Source organism: Meriones unguiculatus, chromosome 4 (assembly GCF_030254825.1).
Source record: "Meriones unguiculatus strain TT.TT164.6M chromosome 4, Bangor_MerUng_6.1, whole genome shotgun sequence".
Taxonomy (NCBI): Eukaryota; Metazoa; Chordata; class Mammalia; order Rodentia; family Muridae; genus Meriones; species Meriones unguiculatus.
The window spans coordinates 46,608,826-46,629,978 of NC_083352.1; the positions used below are offsets into that span (position 1 = coordinate 46,608,826).

Sequence of the window (21,153 nt, forward strand, 5' to 3'; positions counted from 1 at the left end):
AAAACTCAAGTGACAACTCATGCTGGAGAGGATGTGGAGAAAGAGAAAGGGGACCCTCCTGTTTTGCTGGTGGGAATGAAAATTTGTACAACCACCTTTGAAATAAATCTTCCCCATAAAACTGGGAATAGTGCTACCTCAAGACGCAGCTGTAACACTTTTGGGCTTATATGCGGAAAATGCTCAACCATACAACAAGGACATTTGCTCAGCTGTGCTCATAGCAGCTTTATTTGTAATAGGCAGAATCTGGAATCAACCTAGATGTCTGTCAACTGAAGAATGGGTGCAGAAATTGTGGTACATTTACACAATGGAATACTACTCAGCTATTAAAAACAAGGAAATCATGAATTTTGCAGGCAAATGGATGGAACTAGAGAAGCTCATCCTGAGTGAGGTAACCCAGAAGCAGAAAGACATGCATGGCATATACTCACTTATAAGTGGATATTCATCATATAATATAGGACAAACATACTAAAATCTCCAGATGTAAAGAAGCTAAACCACAAGGAGGACCATAGGGAAGACACTTAATTCTCATTCAGAAGGGAAAACAAGATAGACACGGGAAGCAGGAGAAGAGAAAGAACAGGACTGAAGTCTACCAGAGATGTCCTCTAAAAGACTCTACCTCATAGGTGATTGGAGAAGATGCAGAGACTCTCAGCCAAACTTTGGACAGAGTGCAGGCAGTCTTATGGAAGAAGGAAGATATAGAAGGGCCAGGAGGCCCACAAGGAGACCAGCAAAGCCAAATGAAGCTTGGCCTATGGGGGACTGCAGAGACTGATACATCAACTGAAGACCATGCATGGAGAGGACTTTTATACCCCCTGCTCAGATGTAGCCCGTAGACAGTTCAATCTCCATGTGGGTTCCCCCATAAAGGGAGAAGAGACAGTCTCTTAAATGATCTCGGTTGCCTACACCTTGATCACTTCTGACTGGCAGGGCAACCTAACCAAACCACAGAGGAAGAGGATCCAGGCAGTCCTGATGGGACCTGATAGGCTATGGTCAGACAGTAGAGGAGGAGGCCTTCCCCTCTCATGGGACTAGAGGAAAGGGATAGTAGAGGAAGAGGTAGGGTGGGTGGGCCTGGGAGGAAATGAGAGACTAGGCTACAACTTTGATACAAAGTAAATAAATTGTAAAAAATAAAATAATACTTTTTTATAAAAAGAAAAAAATAACCTTTAATCTTTATGGACTAATCAGATTATATGTATGCATTTATGAGAAAAAGAGGCTGTGAATTTGAAAGAGAGCAAGGAAGGTACATGGGAAAGTTTGGAGAGAGGAAGAGAAAGAGAGAATGTTACATTTACATTATAATCATAAAACAAGTTATTTTTAGAATGAGAAGACAAACAAATGGAAATAAAGTGTTTTTGGATCATGATTTAAAGAGATACAGTTTATGACAGAGCATTGGCCCATGGAATCTCTATGCCGATACTCAGTATTCACTCTGAAATACCAATCTATAAGGTCAAAGGTTCTGTTTTCTAGATGACACTAAATATCATCAACTTGATGGACAAGACCAACCATCATAACAATGTTTCTGTTCTTCTACAGATTTAGGTAATTTCATTGTATATCATAGATTTGATGTGTGACTGGTGCATTGCCTTTTGAGTACACTGAGCAAGATTTTGTACTACTGATGATCATTTTAACAAACTTATTTTTATACATGCCTTTCCTCCAAGATTTTTTTTTTAATTTTCTTTTCTAAGAGCATTCAAGAAACAAATTCCTGGCACAAACAAATGTCTGGCACAGCTGAGTGAGATGAGATCAATAGCTCCGATATCTGGGTTGGTAGAGGAATGTGGGCATGCCTCAGTGTTATGCATTCTAAAAAAGAAAAAAAACAAAAAAACAATAGGAGAATGATGGAGAGACAAAACACTGCTGTGTGTCAAGACTGTCCCAAACTTAACTCCAGTTTACTTTTCAAATGCTACATAAGAGAGCACAGGTAAGGAGGAAGGATGTGGCAACAAGTGATTCAAATTACACATTTCCAACAATAATTTCTGTTTGCTGTTTCTATTATTTTTAAAATCAGGTTATCACTTTTTTTCCAACAAGAAAAACATGGAAGTCTAATTTTATTCCTTTATTTTTCATTTTGATACTATTCTGTGTCCTTTTTCCTATCTTTATCTCTAAAATCAACCCAGTAATTCTTCTATTGCTACAGTACTGTCTTCAGTACTCAGCAGTATATATTTTACAATTTACATGTTTGATAACCATAATACCTTTTATCTTCACCTCAGTTCAGTTTTCCTTCAGTTCATTTTTTGCCACCTAACTGTATTAACAGCTTCATGCATGGCATACTTCCAGTGCTTTGAATGACTCCCAGATGCACAAGATGAAAACATGGTGATACACACAATGTTTGTTCCACTTCTGGGCACACCTCTCCTCTGTCTCTCTGTCAGCAAATGAGTGCTTCATAATTCACTTCAGATTACCTTGAATCCTTCAGAAAATCAACCCTGTCGTATTTTTTTGTAAATGTCAAAAATTCAGAAAGGCACTTAAGGGATTTTTTTTTTCAGTTCGTTTTGATCATTTACTGTTCAATGCAGGTTCAGAGACTTGTCCCTTAACACAAAAGGTTATTCAACACACCTTGCTCTACAGCTGGATCCCTAGCTCCCACTTTACCCTCTCAGCCATTATCCTTAAGCAGTAGCTCTTGTTTTGCTTCCTACATATTAATTGAGGTTATTCTTATAACTTATTATGAAAGTGTTCTACAAAGAGAGAATGAAAATGTAGAAACTTCATCCTTACTCCTCTGTATTAAATCAATAGCCATATCAATTAAATTTCATGACTGAAAAACTAAGAAATGTAATATTTTTATGTAGACTCTGTTACCAGTAGTATCATACTCTCCAGCAACTGATGAAACCTCAGACCTACCCACACACACACAAAACATATTTTAAAAAGAATACAGTATTATATTTAAACACATTAAAGAAAGTACTTTGATGCAGAATGGAAAAACACAGAGCAGTGCAATATAGGTACACTAGGATGCTCAACAAAGTTTTATGAAAAACTTGTAAAAAGTCAAAGAGTTAATCAGCTATCTTCAGGAAGAAAACCTGCAACAGATCATACAGCACATAGAAATTCCTATGTGTGTTGGCAATTTGCTGTGCAGCAAAAGGTCATTGCAGTAGATAAAAGGAGAGATCAGAGAGGTGATGAGGGAGGCCACATGAAGAGTCCCAAAGGACCACCTAAGGATTTTACCTTTGTCAAAAATAGCAAGACGCATCATGGTGAATAAATCACCCAGTGAAACCAGGCTTGTTTTTGATAACATCTGACTCTCAATCTAGTTCAGTTTCATTTGCCATGAACATGCATTATCATGATTAAATAGTACATTTAATGAATAGTGGCTTCATAATCTGAGTTTTCAGTATTTGAATTCCAATCATACCATGACCACTGTCCATCCCCATATGATATTCTTTTTATTCATCAGCAGACTCAACATTCATAGTTAATATAGTTTTAAACATTAAAATGCTAGAGTATCTTTACTTAGAAGAGTATCCATTAAAGAAGATTATTACATGAATATTTCATATTTCTTAATTTAATTTAAAATGATTAAAATACAACCAAGTTTTAAAGGTCAGATTCTGGGACTTTTGTTAAATACAGTTTTCTAGCAGACTCTGCCCCACATGTCCTTTCTTCTTTAGCACATGGGCATCTATTAAATTTCGAGTAAATACATCTCTGCTTGTTTAGCTAAATCTATAGTTTATCACTTTATGAAACTGGAGTCATGACAGTAGAAGTGAAAGAAGTTCTGACAATGGCTTTTGCTTTCACTGTTTTTCTAAGATGAAGCACAGCACCTTTATTCATGGGATGTATGATTCCTAGCCATGAAAAGACCAAGCCTGTTCTGCTTCTTATTTCCCCTGGATTTTCCTAATTCTGATCTGATTATGAAATGCTTCAGATCCTGCAACCTCGTATGTGAAAATAAAAGAATCATGCATGTATATTATGTATGGAGAAAAGGCTGTGAGGCCTCAATTTTATGCCAATGGTGGCTAAGGAATAATGAAAGCAGGAAAAATACTTTTCCCCAAGGAAGAGCACAGCAAGTAGCCATCTACTACCAAATGGTCAGCCCTGAAAACACACATATAAGCTGCATTATGTAGACTAAGTAGGCTGTATTTATGCATTTAAAATATGTATTTATGTACATATTTTAAATGTACATATATACATGTGTTCACACACACTACACACGTGCACATATATATACATACATACACACATTTATATAGATATAGATATAAAACAGCAATTTATGAAAAAAAGCCATAAATTTGAAAAATATCAAAGAGGGTAGACAGGGAAGAAATGGAAGGGGGAACAATGTAATTATATCATATTCTCAAAAAATAAAATAATTTTAAAAGAAAATTTGAAAAATAAAAGAATTCTGAAAGCCAGAAGAAGAAAACAGGAAACAAACTAGGAACCTACCACAGAGGACCTCTGAAAGCCTCTGCCCTACAGACTATCAAAGCAGATGCTGAGCCTGATGGGCAACTGTTGGGCAGAGTGAATGGAATTTAATGTAAGAAGTGGGAAATAGTAAGAGCTGGAGAGGACAGGGTTTCCACAAGGAGAGCAACAAAACAAGAAAATTTGAACACAGGGAACTTCCCAGAGACTCATACTCCAACCAAGGACTATTCATGGAGATAACCCAGAACCCCTGCACAGATGTAGCCCATGGCAGTTCAGTGTCCAAGTGGGTTACATAGTAATGGGAAGAGGGACTGCCTCTGACATAATCTGATTGGCCTGCTCTTTGATCACCTCCCCCTGAGGGAGGAGCAGCCTTACCAAGCCACAGTAGAGGACAGTGCAGCCACTTCTGATGAGAACTGATAGACTAAGATCAGAAAGGAGAGGAGAACCTCCCCTATCAGTGGACTTGGAGAGTGGCATGCATGCAGAAAGGGAAGGGAGGGTGGGATCGGGAGGAAAGGAGGGAGGGGCTTATGGGGGGGATACAAAATGAATAAAGTGTAATTAATAAAATAAAAAAAAGAAAAAAAAGAAAGGAAGATGAGCATGCTCACAGTGTTTGGTACGGGGCCAAGCACAGCTATGAATGTAGCCCAACACAGCATTATAAACCAATTCAAACCATAAAAAAAAAAAAAAAGAATTACCTAATGCAAGACTTTCCATGTTTTTTGTTTTGTTTTGTTTTGTTTTGAATAAGAGCTCTAAAGAAAACATTAACACTGTGCTTCAAAGGTGTTCTTAATTACATTTTGCTTTTTAAATTTAAAATAGGAAAAATGCTTAAAAAGATTAAGTGACTGCTAGCTGCTGGGAAAAAAAATAGAATCCAATTCTGTTATTTTCTGTGACTTCCTTTTTAGCAACAAATCATGACCAAATGCAACAACTACTTATCTTATGTGTAATATATTCTTTAGGTTTCAGTTCCATTTTTTGTGACACCAATATATTTTAGTTCCATTATAATTTGGGTTGACATGTTGACCTTGATGGGCAAACATTTAGAAGTGTGATGTTGATTTTCTTTTCCTTACATAATAGAATAATCAAAGGAACAACAACAAAACAAATGCTGGACACTGTCCTTAGAGTTAGTGTTTCTTGTCTTCCAGAGCCAAAGTGTTTGAAATGCTGCATATATAAAGGTGTGTAAAACATGACCCCTGTTCTTAGGAGCTATCAATCAAACCAAACTGTTACCCGTTAGAGGTTGTAAGGAATGAATATCTTATTGAATATTTTTGCTTTGTCACATATTCCGTAGACATTCTCCTACCAGCTTTATAGCAATTCTTGTTATTTCTTTGCCATAGCCAGAGGTGACTGGAAGCAGCGGAAAATCAGCTTTGTGTGTATTCATGAAATTCTGGGGATTAGTAACTCGAAATAAAAAGACTTATGTGGAGAGCAGGTTTTCATCCATAGGCTGAGCTCTCTTAAAGATGTGCCCTGCAGCGAGCAGAATACAAAAACAGCTTCAAGGCATGCTCGGCTGTGCTGAATTCACAGGCTGCTTTGTAGTGCTCTCATCTCTTTAAACCTTTCCTTTTCAGCCCACACTGTCTAAGGGTCATATGGGATATGATCAAGAGAAGGAAAAGACATCAAGCATTTGGGTTATGGGATAAATTAAGGGTGAAATTGCAGTAATAAAAAAAGCATGCATCTGTCTTTCGTGATCATAGTACTCATTTAAATTGTAATAGAAGCAACAAAACAACAGTCCGACACTTGGCTCAAATAAAGGCAACATTTCTTCCAAACCTTTAAAAAGATAATGTATTAAATGAGTTTTAAAGAACAAGGCATCTGGTAATAGTGCCTATAATGAGCGAGAGGAAAGGGGTGTTTAGGAGAGAGAACAAAATATATTATTCTGTTGATTTAAAATGCAATTTAGCTTTTGAGTGTCTCTGATGCCTGAGAAAAGACAATGTTTGCCACAGTATTTGTATCTTGAAGGGCTGCCATCAGCCTTTCACAGATTCCAAGGGAGCTTAGATAATTTTCAGGCTCTCACAGGCAGAGTGTCAGTAGGAAGGAAGAGAACTTTCCTATCAACAAACTGTGGTGATTCGATTTTAATTGCACTGAACCAATTGTTATATCAGCGTTTTGAATACCTTCATAATGTCATAAAACAACAGTATTAATGATTATAAAGCAAATTTTATTCTTTGCTAGGATTTGTAGTAATGTTTCAACATAAGAAACACTTGAAAATATAGCTTAAAAATTTTGCCTGGTAGCCAGTTTTGATGTATTGCAATAATGATGAAAGAAACTTTTAACTACTTACTTCCTTGAAAGACATGATCTGTTAAATTGGGAATAAATGTGAAAATTCAAAAATTCCAGATTACATTAAAGATGTATTTGAGAAAAAAAGAGTTATGTATGCAAATATTATTTGTGTTGTGTTATGTGGCATGAACAATGACCATTATTTTTTTTTTTCACACCAGTTTAGGTTTAAGAATGTAAACACTCTCTTTGGACTGGTTTTCATGTCTTCTTTTACAGTTTGAGAGTAACCATGTAGGTCCATAGGGTAGAGGCAAATGCTCTACCAAACCTGTGTATCTAAGTCTCACACACAGTCCCACATGGCAGGAGGACAGAACCCACTTCCACAAGTTGTGCTCTGACCTCCACACACATGCACCATGGCATTCATACACACACATATATGCAAGCACACAATACACATAGAATACATAAGTAAATATAATACAAAAAATTTAGTAACAATATGAAATACACATCATGTATTCGTCCATTTGTGTTGTAAACATTTATTATTTGCCACATTGAGAATAGTTTATTTATAGCAGCCCAGTGACATATACAACACAACTTTAAGTTTATTTTATGACACACAGGGTTCATTACATAGCCAAGATATTACCACAACATATCTCAATTTTACATATAGGATCACTTTTATTGGCAGATTCTGCTGATTTACTGTTTCCTTGGAAAACATATATTTTGGAAGACTTAATATAGAACAAAATTAATAACGTTTAAGTTTAATGCTTATTAGTGCCTAATAAGTTGTAAGATGCATTATGACCATGAGAAGTCTACCTGACTGCCGGTGAAGACCAGGCTTCTGGTAACCTTTTATATAATAGTCTGTTCTAAATAGTTCCTCCAGTGGCTGACTTGGTGTTCTGCGGGATGAAACAAAGAATGGCCATTTCTGCCGAGGTCTCTGAGACTCGTTCCCCTGGTACCACATTAATCTGGAGCAATATTTACTAATGGCATTCAGAATCATATAAAATTTTATTGAAGACTAACAAATAACTTCTGATAATAACTTCCTTTAGGTTAAAAACAATATTTTGTGGAATTAGTTGCCTTAAGAGGCAAATGTTCTTTACTTTTATTGTCAGATTTTTCTCGTTAGGAACTTAATGGATCTAAGTCTTCAGATCCTTTGCGGATATTCTTCTGTTGTCTTGGTATGTAATTTTGTATTTTATTTTAAGTTTTGTTCAGAGTCATACTAAAAATCATACTAAAAAAATTATCAAAGTAGAAATTTGAAAGCAAATGTGGGTTAAGTACTGACAGGTACAACATATCCTATCTCTTTTTTTTTTTTCCAATAAATTTAAGACCATGACATATTACAAGAAAGCTATTGAATTATGTCCTCAGCCCATCTGAACAATTGCTATTTATGTTAGGTAATTTCAAGTAGACATAAATAAGTGAACACTAGTATTTTAACTAAACAACCATTATAAAAGTTTCTTATCTTTGGTTTCAAAGTAAAACATTGTCAGGATTCTGCAATCTGTTATAGAGGGGACTGGTTTAAGGCAATTGTCTTTGAAATAAATTTTCCAATTGTTTTCTTTTATTCAATAAATATTAATTGATCACCTTTTATATATTAGATACTACAATAAGAATCCAGCATACAGAAATCAATAACATAGAAATTGCTAACCTCATGGCTTTTTTAAATCAATAAGCAAAGTCAAAGCAACAGAAGTAATATATTGAAGGATGGATATTGTCATGTGGAAAAATACAGTAGCCTCTGGAGTAGGGATCAGTTTTAGATGGGATAAGCTTGTATAGGATTAAAGATAATCACACACTCAACCATCCTTTGCACATAGCTTTGGAGTCAACTTGTTCAAGCTTCAACTCCAAGTAGCTCACACAAATATTTGTTTCCTTTGGCAATAACAGGTGGATGAGTTTTGTTTTGCCATTCCTGGTCTCAATCTTTATGTAGATTGGGAACCTGTGCTTTCTCCTACTACTGTGTGGAAATTTACCCTGTATATCTCATCACAATGCCAGAGGGAAAAATTCACTTTCTGTTTAGAACAGTCTTTCTCAACTTGTGGGTTGCAACCCTTTGGGTAGTAGAAAGCCTTTCACTGGAGTTGCCTAAAGCTATTGGAAAACAGATATTTACATTATGGTTCACAGGAATGGCAAAATTACAGTTATGAAGTAACAATGAAAATAAATATCAGGGGTCTTTCATGAGACTGTTTCTCCAACCAAGGACCATGTATGGATATAACCTAGAACCTCTGCTCAGATATAGCCCATGGTAGCTCAGTATACAAATGGGTTCTCTAGTAAGGGGAAGAGGGACTATTTCTGACATGAACTCAATGGCTATCGCTTCAAACCCTCCCTCCCCCGAGGAAGGAGTAGTCTTGCTAGGCTACAGAAGAGGACATTGCAGCCAGTCCTGAAGAGATCTGATAAGCTAGGGTCAGATGGAAGGGGAGGAGGACCTCCCCCATCAGTGGACTTGGAAAGGGGCAGGGAAGAGATGAGGGAGGGTGGGATTGGGAAGGAATGAGGGAGGAGGCTATGGCTGGGATACAAAGTAAATAACCTGTGATTAATATAAAGAAAAGAAATGAAATGAAAAACAAACAAACAAAAAAAAAGAAAATAATTTTATGGTTGGGGATCACCACAACATGAGGAACTGTGTATGTTAAAGAGTTGCAGCATTAGGAAGGTTGAGAATCACTGGTTTAGAAGGACCACATGAAGTAGAAAGACCTCAGACTTTCTATACATGCTGGCTTGTGGTCAAGATTTTCATGCACATCCAGCTTAACCTCATACATTCAAATGACTCAAAGCCTGAGCACCTCTTATCCACAGTTGTATGAAGAGAAAGCTGCCCTGTTGAGTTCAGTAAACCCAACCATGAGGCAACAATAAATTGCTGTTTAGCTAAGATTATTTAAGAGGATTTGTTAGGCAGTGGCTATTGCAACAAACAAGCAAATATGCAACTACCTGAATGAACAAATGAATGCATGTGTAATGTTTTGATCAAATACTTAAAGGTCATGAGGGAGCAAACCATGTACCTCAGCTTTTTATATCAAGAATGAATCCATTCCAGACCAGATCTCCAGACACCATCTGAGTAAGCAATCTTGGGTCTACAAAAACATTACATGTGTTTGAAAATCAGACTGGACTTAATATGCTTCAAACATTTTCCTCCCAATACATCTTCTGTTTTGTTATTTTTTTTTCCATATCTGAAATGTGAATACCCCAGACAGTTCCTTTACCCTGGGGCCTTATTTACTACAGCTAGAAGTGTATGGTTCTAATCATTAGTGAAGCAATTAGCTTTCTGCCTTGAGGAAACAAGCTAATTAATCAAAACGTTCTTGCTAAGTCATGTTGACCAGTACAGAATGTTCTGTAATTTGCAATATAATTCTAACAAACTGTCTGTATCTTAAATGGTAGTAAGTATCACAATTAAAAAGGAAAAGTTTTCTGAAATTATTCACAGTAAATAGGCTTTCAAATACATTTCGATATTTATTCTTAACAATTATTTAGCTGTAATATAGCTCATAAGGAGCTGGGAAATTACACTAGTCAATGCAGTGGTAGTCTTAGCTGTGTTTCTATGACATATGAGGTTTCAGAGAAAATTCAGAGGTATCATTATTTGTACACTGTATATTCCAATCAGCCACTTTTCACAAATTCTCTTAGTGATACTTGTTTAATCCCTATACTACCTGTGCTTCATACAATGCTATGCTGTGTTCATAGGCTGCCATACCTGTGCACCAAAATCAGCTAACCCATGGTAAAAAATGTTGGGTTCTTAACAATGGGAATCTTGGGTCTCTAGTTATGACATGATTTCTTGTGACTTTAAGAAGTAACTACAGAGTTAGGGGTGCAAAAGAATTTCTCAAAACTCAGAAGATACTTTTAAAGATTTTCCTATTAGAAAGTGTTTTATGTAGTGTCGTAGCAATGACTAAAATATTTAAGATCAAACCCTGTCATTGGAGTTCACTATTTTGTTAATGCCACTTACAAACATAGTATCATGATATATCCAACAGAAAAGACTACTTGTACACAGATCTAAGCCCCCCCCCCAAAAAAAAAGAAAAGAAATAAAAAACAAAAAACATGCTTTCTTATCTAGCCAGTGACTTCACTGGATGTTTGGGACCCCAGTGTAGTTCTAAGACTTTTTTTCAGGTTGGGCTTTTAAGCACAGAAACCACATCCTGAGTTGACACACTTCAGTTAGCTAGAAGCAGAACTACAGAACCCAGCTGGGCAGTAGTGGCCCACGCCTTTGATCCTAGCACTCTTGGGGCAGAGGCAGGTGGAGCCCTTTGAGATTGAGTTCAGTCTGGTCTACAGAGAGAGTCCAGGACAGCTGATCTACACAAGATATCTCAGTCTCAAAAGAACAGAAAATCAAGGTTGGAACGTTCCCAGACTTTGTGGATTAGCTCTTTGCTCTCGTTTTGGTAGGAGTTGTGGCCTACTTGCTGGGTTCCGAGGTTTAAATGGTATTTTCATCATGATATCAGCTGTGCTAAGGTCTAGAGATCTGTTACAATTGTGATGGCAGACCACAGATTCATTAGCAAGCTGACTTCTGTACATGATTTGAGGCAAATATTTAAATAAAATGTTAATAAATACTTAATATTTTAAATTTTTTAATTATTTGAGTTATATCTAATAAACTATAAAACATGGGTCATATTGTCTTTAATTACAGTCATTAGAAAATATACATACCAACAATTTATAAAATGTTTTATAAGCATTTTCCAGTGTAAATATTTTGTTTAATTATGAACTTTTATTGTTCATATTTTAATTGTGTTATACTTTATAAGAAGCAGCTATACACCTACTATTATTTGGATTCTTTTAAATATTAAGCCTTATTTCCAGTGATTCTGATTGGCTAAATAATGTTGTGATCACAATATTAAATAGTGCGTATTTTGATATAATGCTTTTTGAAGTTTCATTAATATGTAGGAATAAGTAACAACCAAATCTTAATACGCCAAAATATATAAATGCTAACCCCCCAGGCCATATGTATGTATGATTTCAGAGTTGGTATCTGGGTATTAGATATTCAGTTGATATGTTCTTCCCTAGGGTAGACTAGTTTCCCATCCTCATACTTCCTTAGTTGCCTCTTGTGCAGGCCTTGGCTAGGCAGCCATGTTGAGGAGACTTCACGAGTGTAGTTCCTCTGTTTGGGGGAGTGAATAAGTAATGAAAAAGATAGCAAGGGGGTAAATGGAAGGGGTTAGAGGAATAAAATGGAAGAAGAAAATGTTATATTTTATTTTTAAAAATTAAATATTTATTTAAAGACTAAAAAAAATAACAACCAAATCACAGATTTAATCAATTTTATATAAAATGTATATAGAACTAATAGACACTCAAGAAAACTTTCATTGACTATTGAAATAATGATTCAGTATGCCTGCTGTTAGGCCAAGTATAGAAAAGGGGTGAGCTTATGAAATAAGCTTAGCACAATGATGTACCATCATTGTTCCTTCATTCCTGACCAGGGGATGTGTTTCCATCTATGATATGATATGAGAAAATCACATGGGTTCTACTCCATTAATACCCCAAGGCTAAATTGGAAACTGAAATGACAATTGTCAAAAAGAGGTGAAGGTGTAAAGATTTATTAATATTTTAACTTTAGCTGATAATCTCTCATTTCCCTTTTTTGAAGATAATGCCAAGACCATAATTGATTGCTGAGATTTGCCTAATACCCATATTGATTTCTGGAGTCTTCCTTTTAAAATCTGAATAATCCTTAAAGCAACATAATCCAGCATCGGGACTTCTAGGTTTTAGTGTACTGCCCTGCAGCATTAGAGAATGGCCTTCAGACTAAAGGGCAGGCAATCATAAAGGGAAACTTAGTGATCCCTGCCTATCTGGAGGCTTACGCTTTCAACTGCTAGGAAACTGTTTCATATTCACTACTTTATGAAATTCTGACCTCTATTTTTACCTTTAATAATGACATATCTCACATTAAATAGAGAATATTGGTTCTTGTCTGTAACTCTCCTAAATTTCCATCTCTGGCTCAGTGTTCTACTTTACTTTGCCTTTTAGTCCTCTATTAAAGAGAACAATTCTGTTATGATGTTTTATTTAATATACCTTCAGATCTTTCAGATACTGTACAGCCTTTCCTTGGACTCTTTATCAAAATCTGACATCAATATTTCATATTCCTGATCTGTCTTCTCTAATAAATTGTTCATTATCTATCCCCCACCTCTTTAACATTCATTTCTGCTAAGCTCTACATCTGTAGAAATTAGCACCATCCCTGGCTATTTCCCTATGAGGATAGTTACATATACTAATAAAAACAAAAGTGTTCAATAAAATGCTAAGGCAAAATTTCAGCTACATATTAGAAAAACAGATGAGTACCAATTTTCAATAATAAAAGTTTAATTTGGAAATATACTGACATAACTGATAATAGAAAACAAACATAAATTGAATTTACATGTGGTATAAAAACAAGTTTTAGAATTTAAAACAAAATAGACCCATTAGATAAAACAATCAACATTAATAATAAAACCGTGGTTCCTTCCTGAGAAACACAAAATGTTTTTACATTTTCTTCACTGTGGATTACAGGGTAAGATAACAGAAATATAAATGATATTTATAAATGCATAAATATAGAAAGACAGAGGTAACACTTAAATTTTTCATAGATGATATAATCAAACATTGTAAAATAATTCTCAAAATCTAGAGAAGGATTTAAGATTTATATGTTCTAAAGTAAACCTGAAAATATCAGTCAAAATCGACTGAGTTAATATATGTAATCATATGGCTTCTAAAATGTATATGACAAAGTAAGAGAAAATGGCACACATGAGAAAAATGAATATGTTGGAGGATTTTTTCTCTACCATGAATCAAGACAAGGATGTGATACAATAATTGATGTGATGTGGTGATGGATGATATGATATAAATGTGAGGGAAGGTGGTATCGACACAGAGAGGAGAGAGGGAGGAGACTGGCTCATAAACCCAAACACCTCCCTGCTCACCTGATAATGACTAAGGTAGAGATTTGTTAATATAGAAAGAATCATCTCCTTAGTAAATGAGGCTGGAAAAAGTTATCAATGAGTATATTTTTAGTGTGTTGTCAACCTTCACTTTCCCATTTATTTCCTAAAATCTTTAAGTTTTCTGTTCTCTCTTTACTATTGTCTAGCTTCCTTTTATTTATTTTTTCTTGTTCATTTAGGTTCTTGTTTTTCACTGTGGTAAAGTTTGAGAAGTAACTGTAGGCAAATATTGTGCTTATTTATCAATATTTAAATAGATGTAAACTGATTATATACTGCATGAAAATATAAATGTATAGCTTTTAAAAACAACCATATCAAGGGAGTTTCTATGTTCCTCACAAACTTCACATTGGAACAAGCAAACCACTTTATACCCTCACTAAATAGTGGTCAAACGCTAAGGTTTTAGAGAGTGTGTTGAAAAGAAAGCTTCATGATCCTTTTAATATTTATCTCCATCTTAAAACCAACAACATTGTATTATTTCTGTTGAGAAGCTCTGCCCAGAAATTGGACATAATAGTGCTTCTGTGTGTACATATGGCTAAAGCAAGCAAATTCTGTCAATATTTGCACCTTAGCTTTATTTGAGCATTAAAAGGCCCTATTCTCATAATACATGGTGTTGAAAATATGAAAAGTGATCATTACCGTTTTTATAGAGTTTTTTCTCAAGACGTCTATTTCCTCCAGTTCCAGAACCCCACTTACTATGCTTCATTAATATTCATTTAATAGAGTGTTTTTGCACTTTCGGTTCAGTAAAAGCATGATGATGGAGGACAGCAGAATCCTCAGCCTTCAACAGTGATTACTGGGAGTACATCCTGGCCCAGGGGCATGGTTGCCATGGTGACGCTACTGATCTGCCAAGGCTGTTTCTCACTGTGGGTGGAAAGAAGCTCCCCTGCCAGCAACTATGTGGGATTCTGGCAGCTGGAGAGAATGCTGAAATGATGTGTTGCTTCTCCATATGCAAGTTCAAAGAGACTTCTTTAAATGCAGTAGGCAACTCCACTTAGACTCATAGGAAGACTGGGTTTGATTAGGATCTATTCCGTTACAAGTTCAATATGTCCCCAATGAAACACTTGAGAATTTTAATCTGAACAAAAGTTTTTCAGAGGGTCAAAATTTAAGTTAAACGCAGAAATGAAAGCTTACAGTAAATTACAGCAAAGGTAACATAATTCTAAATAATTAATATGGCAGTGTTTAAATGGGGAGTGGGGATATATTTCAGTGTCTTTTAGATGCTGAACTAATGTGGTAACGTGTATTAACTCAGAGTCATGAAGCTTAGTTTCCTCTAGTAATAGAATTGATCTTACATGTTTCTACATTTGGAGGTTGCTAGTAAGTTAAATTTTCAATTATGTTCTGGTCTATGAGCACATGAATTTCTCTTGGGGAGATAGAATCTGGCACAGAAGCTAATGTTGGCCATATACAACACAGTAGGGAAAACATGAACTAAGTACAAATTAGTTCTACATTGGGAATAAAATTAACCAGAAGTTCTAAGAGACATTTTGTGTTTTTTATGTTTTTATCTTATCTGCTCTTAATTTACTCTGATTTCTGATTTTATTTACCTGCACATTCTATGCTCTAGGATAAAGCAAAGGTTATGGCATTCAGCATTCAAAATCTTCTCTGTGTGTTTGAACTTGGAAGCAGATGATTGGCTTGAGCAAGAGCATTGGGTTTGACATTTCAGAGAGTCCGAGTAAAATCCTTTCAAGGCTGTATCAAGTGTTTTGAGAATAGGAATGGGAAAGAACCACAAAACTGGGTCTTGAAGTCATTTAGGCCATTAGGAGCTTCTTCCTTTTTTTTTTTGTTTTCTTCTAATATTACTTGTTTTCACCTTTCATTTTAAGCAATTACTGGGATGAGAATTATAGAATATTAAAAGAGAATATTCTAATTTTCTTCTCTGCCACCCTGTTAGTCTCTACCCAAAACTGGGCTCAATGACATTCAGATACTAGACACACTGGTCTCAGCCATCTGTTGGTGCATTTTTTTTCTACTATATGAAGTTTCAAGCTGTTCTAACCTTTTCCACTTCCACACATTGTGTGTGTGTGTGTCTATGTGTGTAGAAGAAATGTTCAGGAAATGATTTTTGCTTCTCGAGAAAGAAGAACAAAACTGGGGAGGTACTTGGGCTCCTATTTAAACTTCTTTTGTAGGAGATGATATGGTCTATGATTCCCAAGGTCTATTGATGAGCAATATCAAAATAACAAGCTAGTTCTTTCTCAAAACCTAAAGTCACTTCACCCAGGAACTTTTAAATTTCATGCTTTATATGTTATTGCATATAGATATAAATATAGATTCATAAAGATCAAGGACCTGTAACCAAAAAGTACTGCAATCTAAAAGCCAAAATACTCCCACATCTGTAACTTCTCAGCCCTGATAGGGCGCTGCAAATGGGAGACCCCACAACTAGCCTCATACAACAGGACATATGAGAATGCAGACCCATTAAGCATCTTCTATAATTAATTACCTTATGCCAAGGATATAAGGCATATACGGAGCAAATGAATTTCATGCTCTAGTATCAATTCCATCTAAAGATGAATTATGTCAATGATAGCAGCTCCTATGGAGCCTTTCACCACACAGCTATAATTTTATATATTCTCTTAGTCAACACAAGAGCAATATGAGATCATTCTCGTTTTTCACCATTTTATGTATGATAAGATAAAAATGATCAATCTGTTAAAATCACAGTTTTGGGAACAATATTATGCCCTCCCTGTTTTTTTGTTTTCTACTGTTTCCATGTAGTTCTTATTTATTTATTTAAACATTTTACTGCCTGATTGCAGCCCCTTCCCTCTTCCTGTCCTAGTCCCACAATCGCATTTCCGTCTTCTCCAGCCCTTTCTCCTTCTCGTTAGAGAAGGGGAGACCTCAATGGATATCAACCAACCCTGGCACATCAAGTCACAGCAAGACTAAGTGCATCCTTTCCTACTAAACCCAGAGAAGGGAACCTAGTTATGGGCAAGAGATCCAAAGGCAGACAGCCGAGTCAGAGACAGCCCCTACTCCTATTGTTAGCAGGCCCACACGATGCCCAAGCTGCACATCTGCTACATATATGTAAGGGGGCCTAGGTCAAGCCCATGCCTGGTCTTTGGTTGGTGGTTCAATCTCTGAGCCCGCATGGACCCAGCTTAATATACTCTGTGAGTCTTCTTGTGGTGTCCTTGACCCCTTCTACTCCTTCAATCCTTCCCCCCCACTCTTCTATAAGACTACCCTAGCTCTACCCTGACTGTGGAGCTCTTACCTGTTTCCACCAGCTGCTAGATGAAGCCTCTCAGAATAATACTATGCTAGGCCCCTGTCTGCAAGCATGGCAGAGTATTATTGACAGTGTCAGGGATTCACTCTCTTCCATGGGGTGGGTCTCAAGTTGGGATAATCATTGGTTGGCCATTCCCTCAATCACTATATCTTTATCCCTACACTTATTGTAGGCAGGACAAATTTTGGGTCAAAAGTTTTATGGGTGGGTTGGTGTCCCCCTCCCTCCACTACAAGCTCTGCCTGGCTACAGGGGTTGGCAACTTCAGGTTCCATATCTTCCTCTTCTAGAAGTCTCAGCTAGCATCATTTCCATAGAATCTCAGAACCTGCTCCCCCCCAGCCATACCCCACCCCTGCAGTCTCAGATATGCCTTCCCTGCCAATTTGTATTTGCTCTCAGAACAAATACATTCCCACTCTTTTAACCAAAACCTATAAATAGATTTTCATTATGTGTCACTGTAAAAAGAGCACACATTTATGAACTCAGAATTCATCTTTAATTCCTTTAATATTTGAAATGTATTTCAATCTGTCTGATTGTTTTCTTCTCTACTTTTGGATTCTGTAGGTCAAAATTTAGTTAGTTGAATTTGCAATGAACTGTGGATTTCGAATAATGATATAAAATGCATAAATAGTTCAAAGAAATAGAGATTCCTTAAATAAAATAGAAAACATGATATATGAGAGCAATGAATTTGAAGCAAAATGGCATGCATACTTGTGTAGGGGTTTATATTGAGTCTGGGTAGAAAAGAAGGGCTTCTGTTGGAATAGATGTAGAGAATGAAATAGAAATCATAAGCCATGTATGCATCCATCTAGCTGTGTAGAATGAATTGTCACGATGGATTTCATCTTTATTCTTTCTAGGACACTCTAGGACTTTAATGTGGTAGACCCAAATCATCTATGAATACCAATACTATAGTGTTGAGCTTATAGGAACATTTTACTAAGATGAATAAATAACACGAATTTTCCCTCTCTTTTTCTGTTGCTCTTCTACAGGGTGTTTTGAGTGCTGCATCAAATGCCTGGGAGGTATTCCCTATGCTTCTCTGATTGCCACCATCCTGCTCTATGCAGGCGTGGCCCTGTTCTGTGGCTGTGGTCATGAAGCCCTTTCTGGAACCGTCAACATTCTGCAGACCTACTTTGAGATGGCAAGGACCGCTGGAGACACACTGGATGTTTTCACCATGTAAGTCATTCTTTTTGTCCACTTTTTGTGGAATGCATATGTTGTTTGCATTTCTGGTTTTTTTTTCTTTCTAAAATCAGATATCTACCTAAGTAAGGTGATGAAGATTGAAAAAAAAGCTTCATGAGGCAAATATGATTCAGAAAAGCACCGATCTGTCAACCCAAGACAAAGTACTTTGCATAGAATATGAGAGCAAATTAATAAATGTTTAATCAAGGCTTTGATATGAATTAAATTAACATTAAGCATGAAAGTTTTGCTTTGCTCTTTAAACTTGAACATAGAGTCTTTAAAAAAAAATGGTGATGGAAGTCAAGATATCCCAGGGGTTTATGGGAGTAAGTGGCCAGTGCTTCAAATAAATATTCCTCTGAGCTGTGATTGAAATAATAAAATCATGACATAATTGAAAAATGGTGAAAAGACAGAAGACAGAGGCAGGAACAAATTTAGGCTTGGAAATTCTAGGAAATAAGTGGGATTAGATACTTCAAATTTTTTATGTATAATTTTATTTTATTTTTTTAATTAATTACACTTTATTTACTTTGTATCCCCCATAAGCCCCTCCCTCCTCCCCTCCCGGTCTCACTCTTCCTCCCTCTTCTTCACGAATGGCCCTCCCCAAGTCCACTGATAGGGGAGGTCCTCCTCTCCTCCCTTAGCTCTTTGATCATCTCTCCCTAAGGGAGGAGCAGCCTTACCAGGCCACAGAAGATGACAGTGCAGCCACTCCTGATGTGATCTAATAGACTAAGATACTTCAAATTTTTAATCCAGCTATGTATATGATATTTCCTTACTTTCTTTACTTAACAGAAAATGTTATAAATATTGTTAAAGGTTCTCGTGGTCTTCTATATGATAAAAATTTGAGCAGCTTTTCTAAAACAACAATTATATTTTTCAATGCCCTAAAATGTAAAGTACAAGGATTATAAAATTATGATGATGTTGAAATAATAATTTTTTGTAAACAAAACTTAAGCAGTCTGGAACTGAAAGAAGTTTTCCTGTTTGCAGTCTTTTACTATTTAATATTATAGAAGGCAAATATTTGGGATTTCCTTTCAGAAGCATTAATTTTCAAATAAAGTATTAATTTTGTCATTTATTGGGTGATTTCATAATCATGGACCAAAATCATTTATTATTGCAAGTTTTTCTTTAAATGCAAACTATCTGTACCCAAAACAATTCATGTTCATTAGCCTTGAAACTCCTGGCACTTATTTCATGCTTCTTGGTGTTATGTGTTTGAAATATCTATGTGGCTTTTTTCTTTCTATTGTTCTTACTGCATGTTAACATTTTCCGGGAATCAGATTATTTATACTTTCAAATCCTAGTGGTGATCAGGTTAGTTGTCATACCATTGCTTTTTGCTCACATTGTAATAGGTAAAAGTAATCAGCTGCAATTCTGATTTATCCAAGTTAGTTCCAATAACCCTAGTATCAATATAAACTCCTCATTAGCAAAAAACAACAACAACAAAACCAACCTATCCTAAAGCTACAGTATCAAAAGAATGCAGTATTAAGGCCCAAATATTGGTTTGTCTACATAGCAAGTTTCAGAGTTACATAGAGGACCCTGTCTCAAAAACAGTATATTGTTAAACTTCTTTATTCTTTATGAATATAAGCCAGATTGTTTTCAACAATATTTTGGTAAGTTGTATCATTAGGGTAATTAAAGTTAATAATTCTCTGTGAAAATGAAGTGAATAGAATTTCACATGGTCATATAATAGAACAACAATGCTCTACTCTGGGAGATAAAGGAAGAAACAAAGGAAAGAACAACATTAATTTTAAGGAAGAGATAGTTAGCTCATATATTTACCTGAAATATTTGAAGATTTAAACACTGACAAATTCAAATCAGTAAAAATGAAATATAATAAAGAAATCCTATAACACTTCCACAAACAGTGATTAGAAAAAGATGGGAATTTTGTTAAATCTGTAGATAAACAAGAAAGTGGACACAGGGTAATATGATCAATCCTCACTTAGAAAGACAAATGGGATGTTCATTGGACATAGGAGAAAACAAGTAACAGGACAGGAGCCTACAAGAGAGGGCCTCTGAAATACTCTACCTAGCAGTGTATCAAAGCAGATACTCAGACTCATAACCAAACCTTAGGCAGAGCGCAGGGAATCATATGAAAGAAGGGGGAGTTAGTATGACTTGGAAAGGATAGGAGCTCCACAAGGACTAAATATATCTGGGCACAGGGGCCTTTTCTGAGACTGACATTCCACCAAGGACCATGTATGGATATAACCTAGAGCTGCTGCTTGGATGTAGCCCATGGTAGCTCAGTAACCAGTTGGTTTCCCATAGTAAGGGGAACAGGGACTATTGCTGACAGGAGCTCAATGGCAGACTCTTTGACCTCCCCACCCCACAAGGGAGGAACAGTCCTGCTAGGCCACAGAGGAGGACTTTGCAGCCAGTCCTGATGATAGCTGATAAAACAGGATCAGGTGAAAGGGGAAGAGGTCCACCCTAATCAGTGGACTTGGAAAAGGG

General features: G+C 36.1%; 1 protein-coding gene across 2 annotated transcripts in view; it reads left to right on the plus strand.

The window, feature by feature from the left end:
* Positions 1-21,153, plus strand: part of Gpm6a (glycoprotein M6A) — a 310,605-nt gene that overhangs the window by 256,412 nt on the left and 33,040 nt on the right. For both annotated transcript variants that reach the window (XM_060381792.1, XM_060381791.1), the window contains exon 2: positions 18,414-18,606. In XM_060381792.1, coding sequence (XP_060237775.1) covers positions 18,414-18,606 — 193 coding nt within the window. The remainder of the gene's footprint in view (positions 1-18,413; positions 18,607-21,153) is intronic.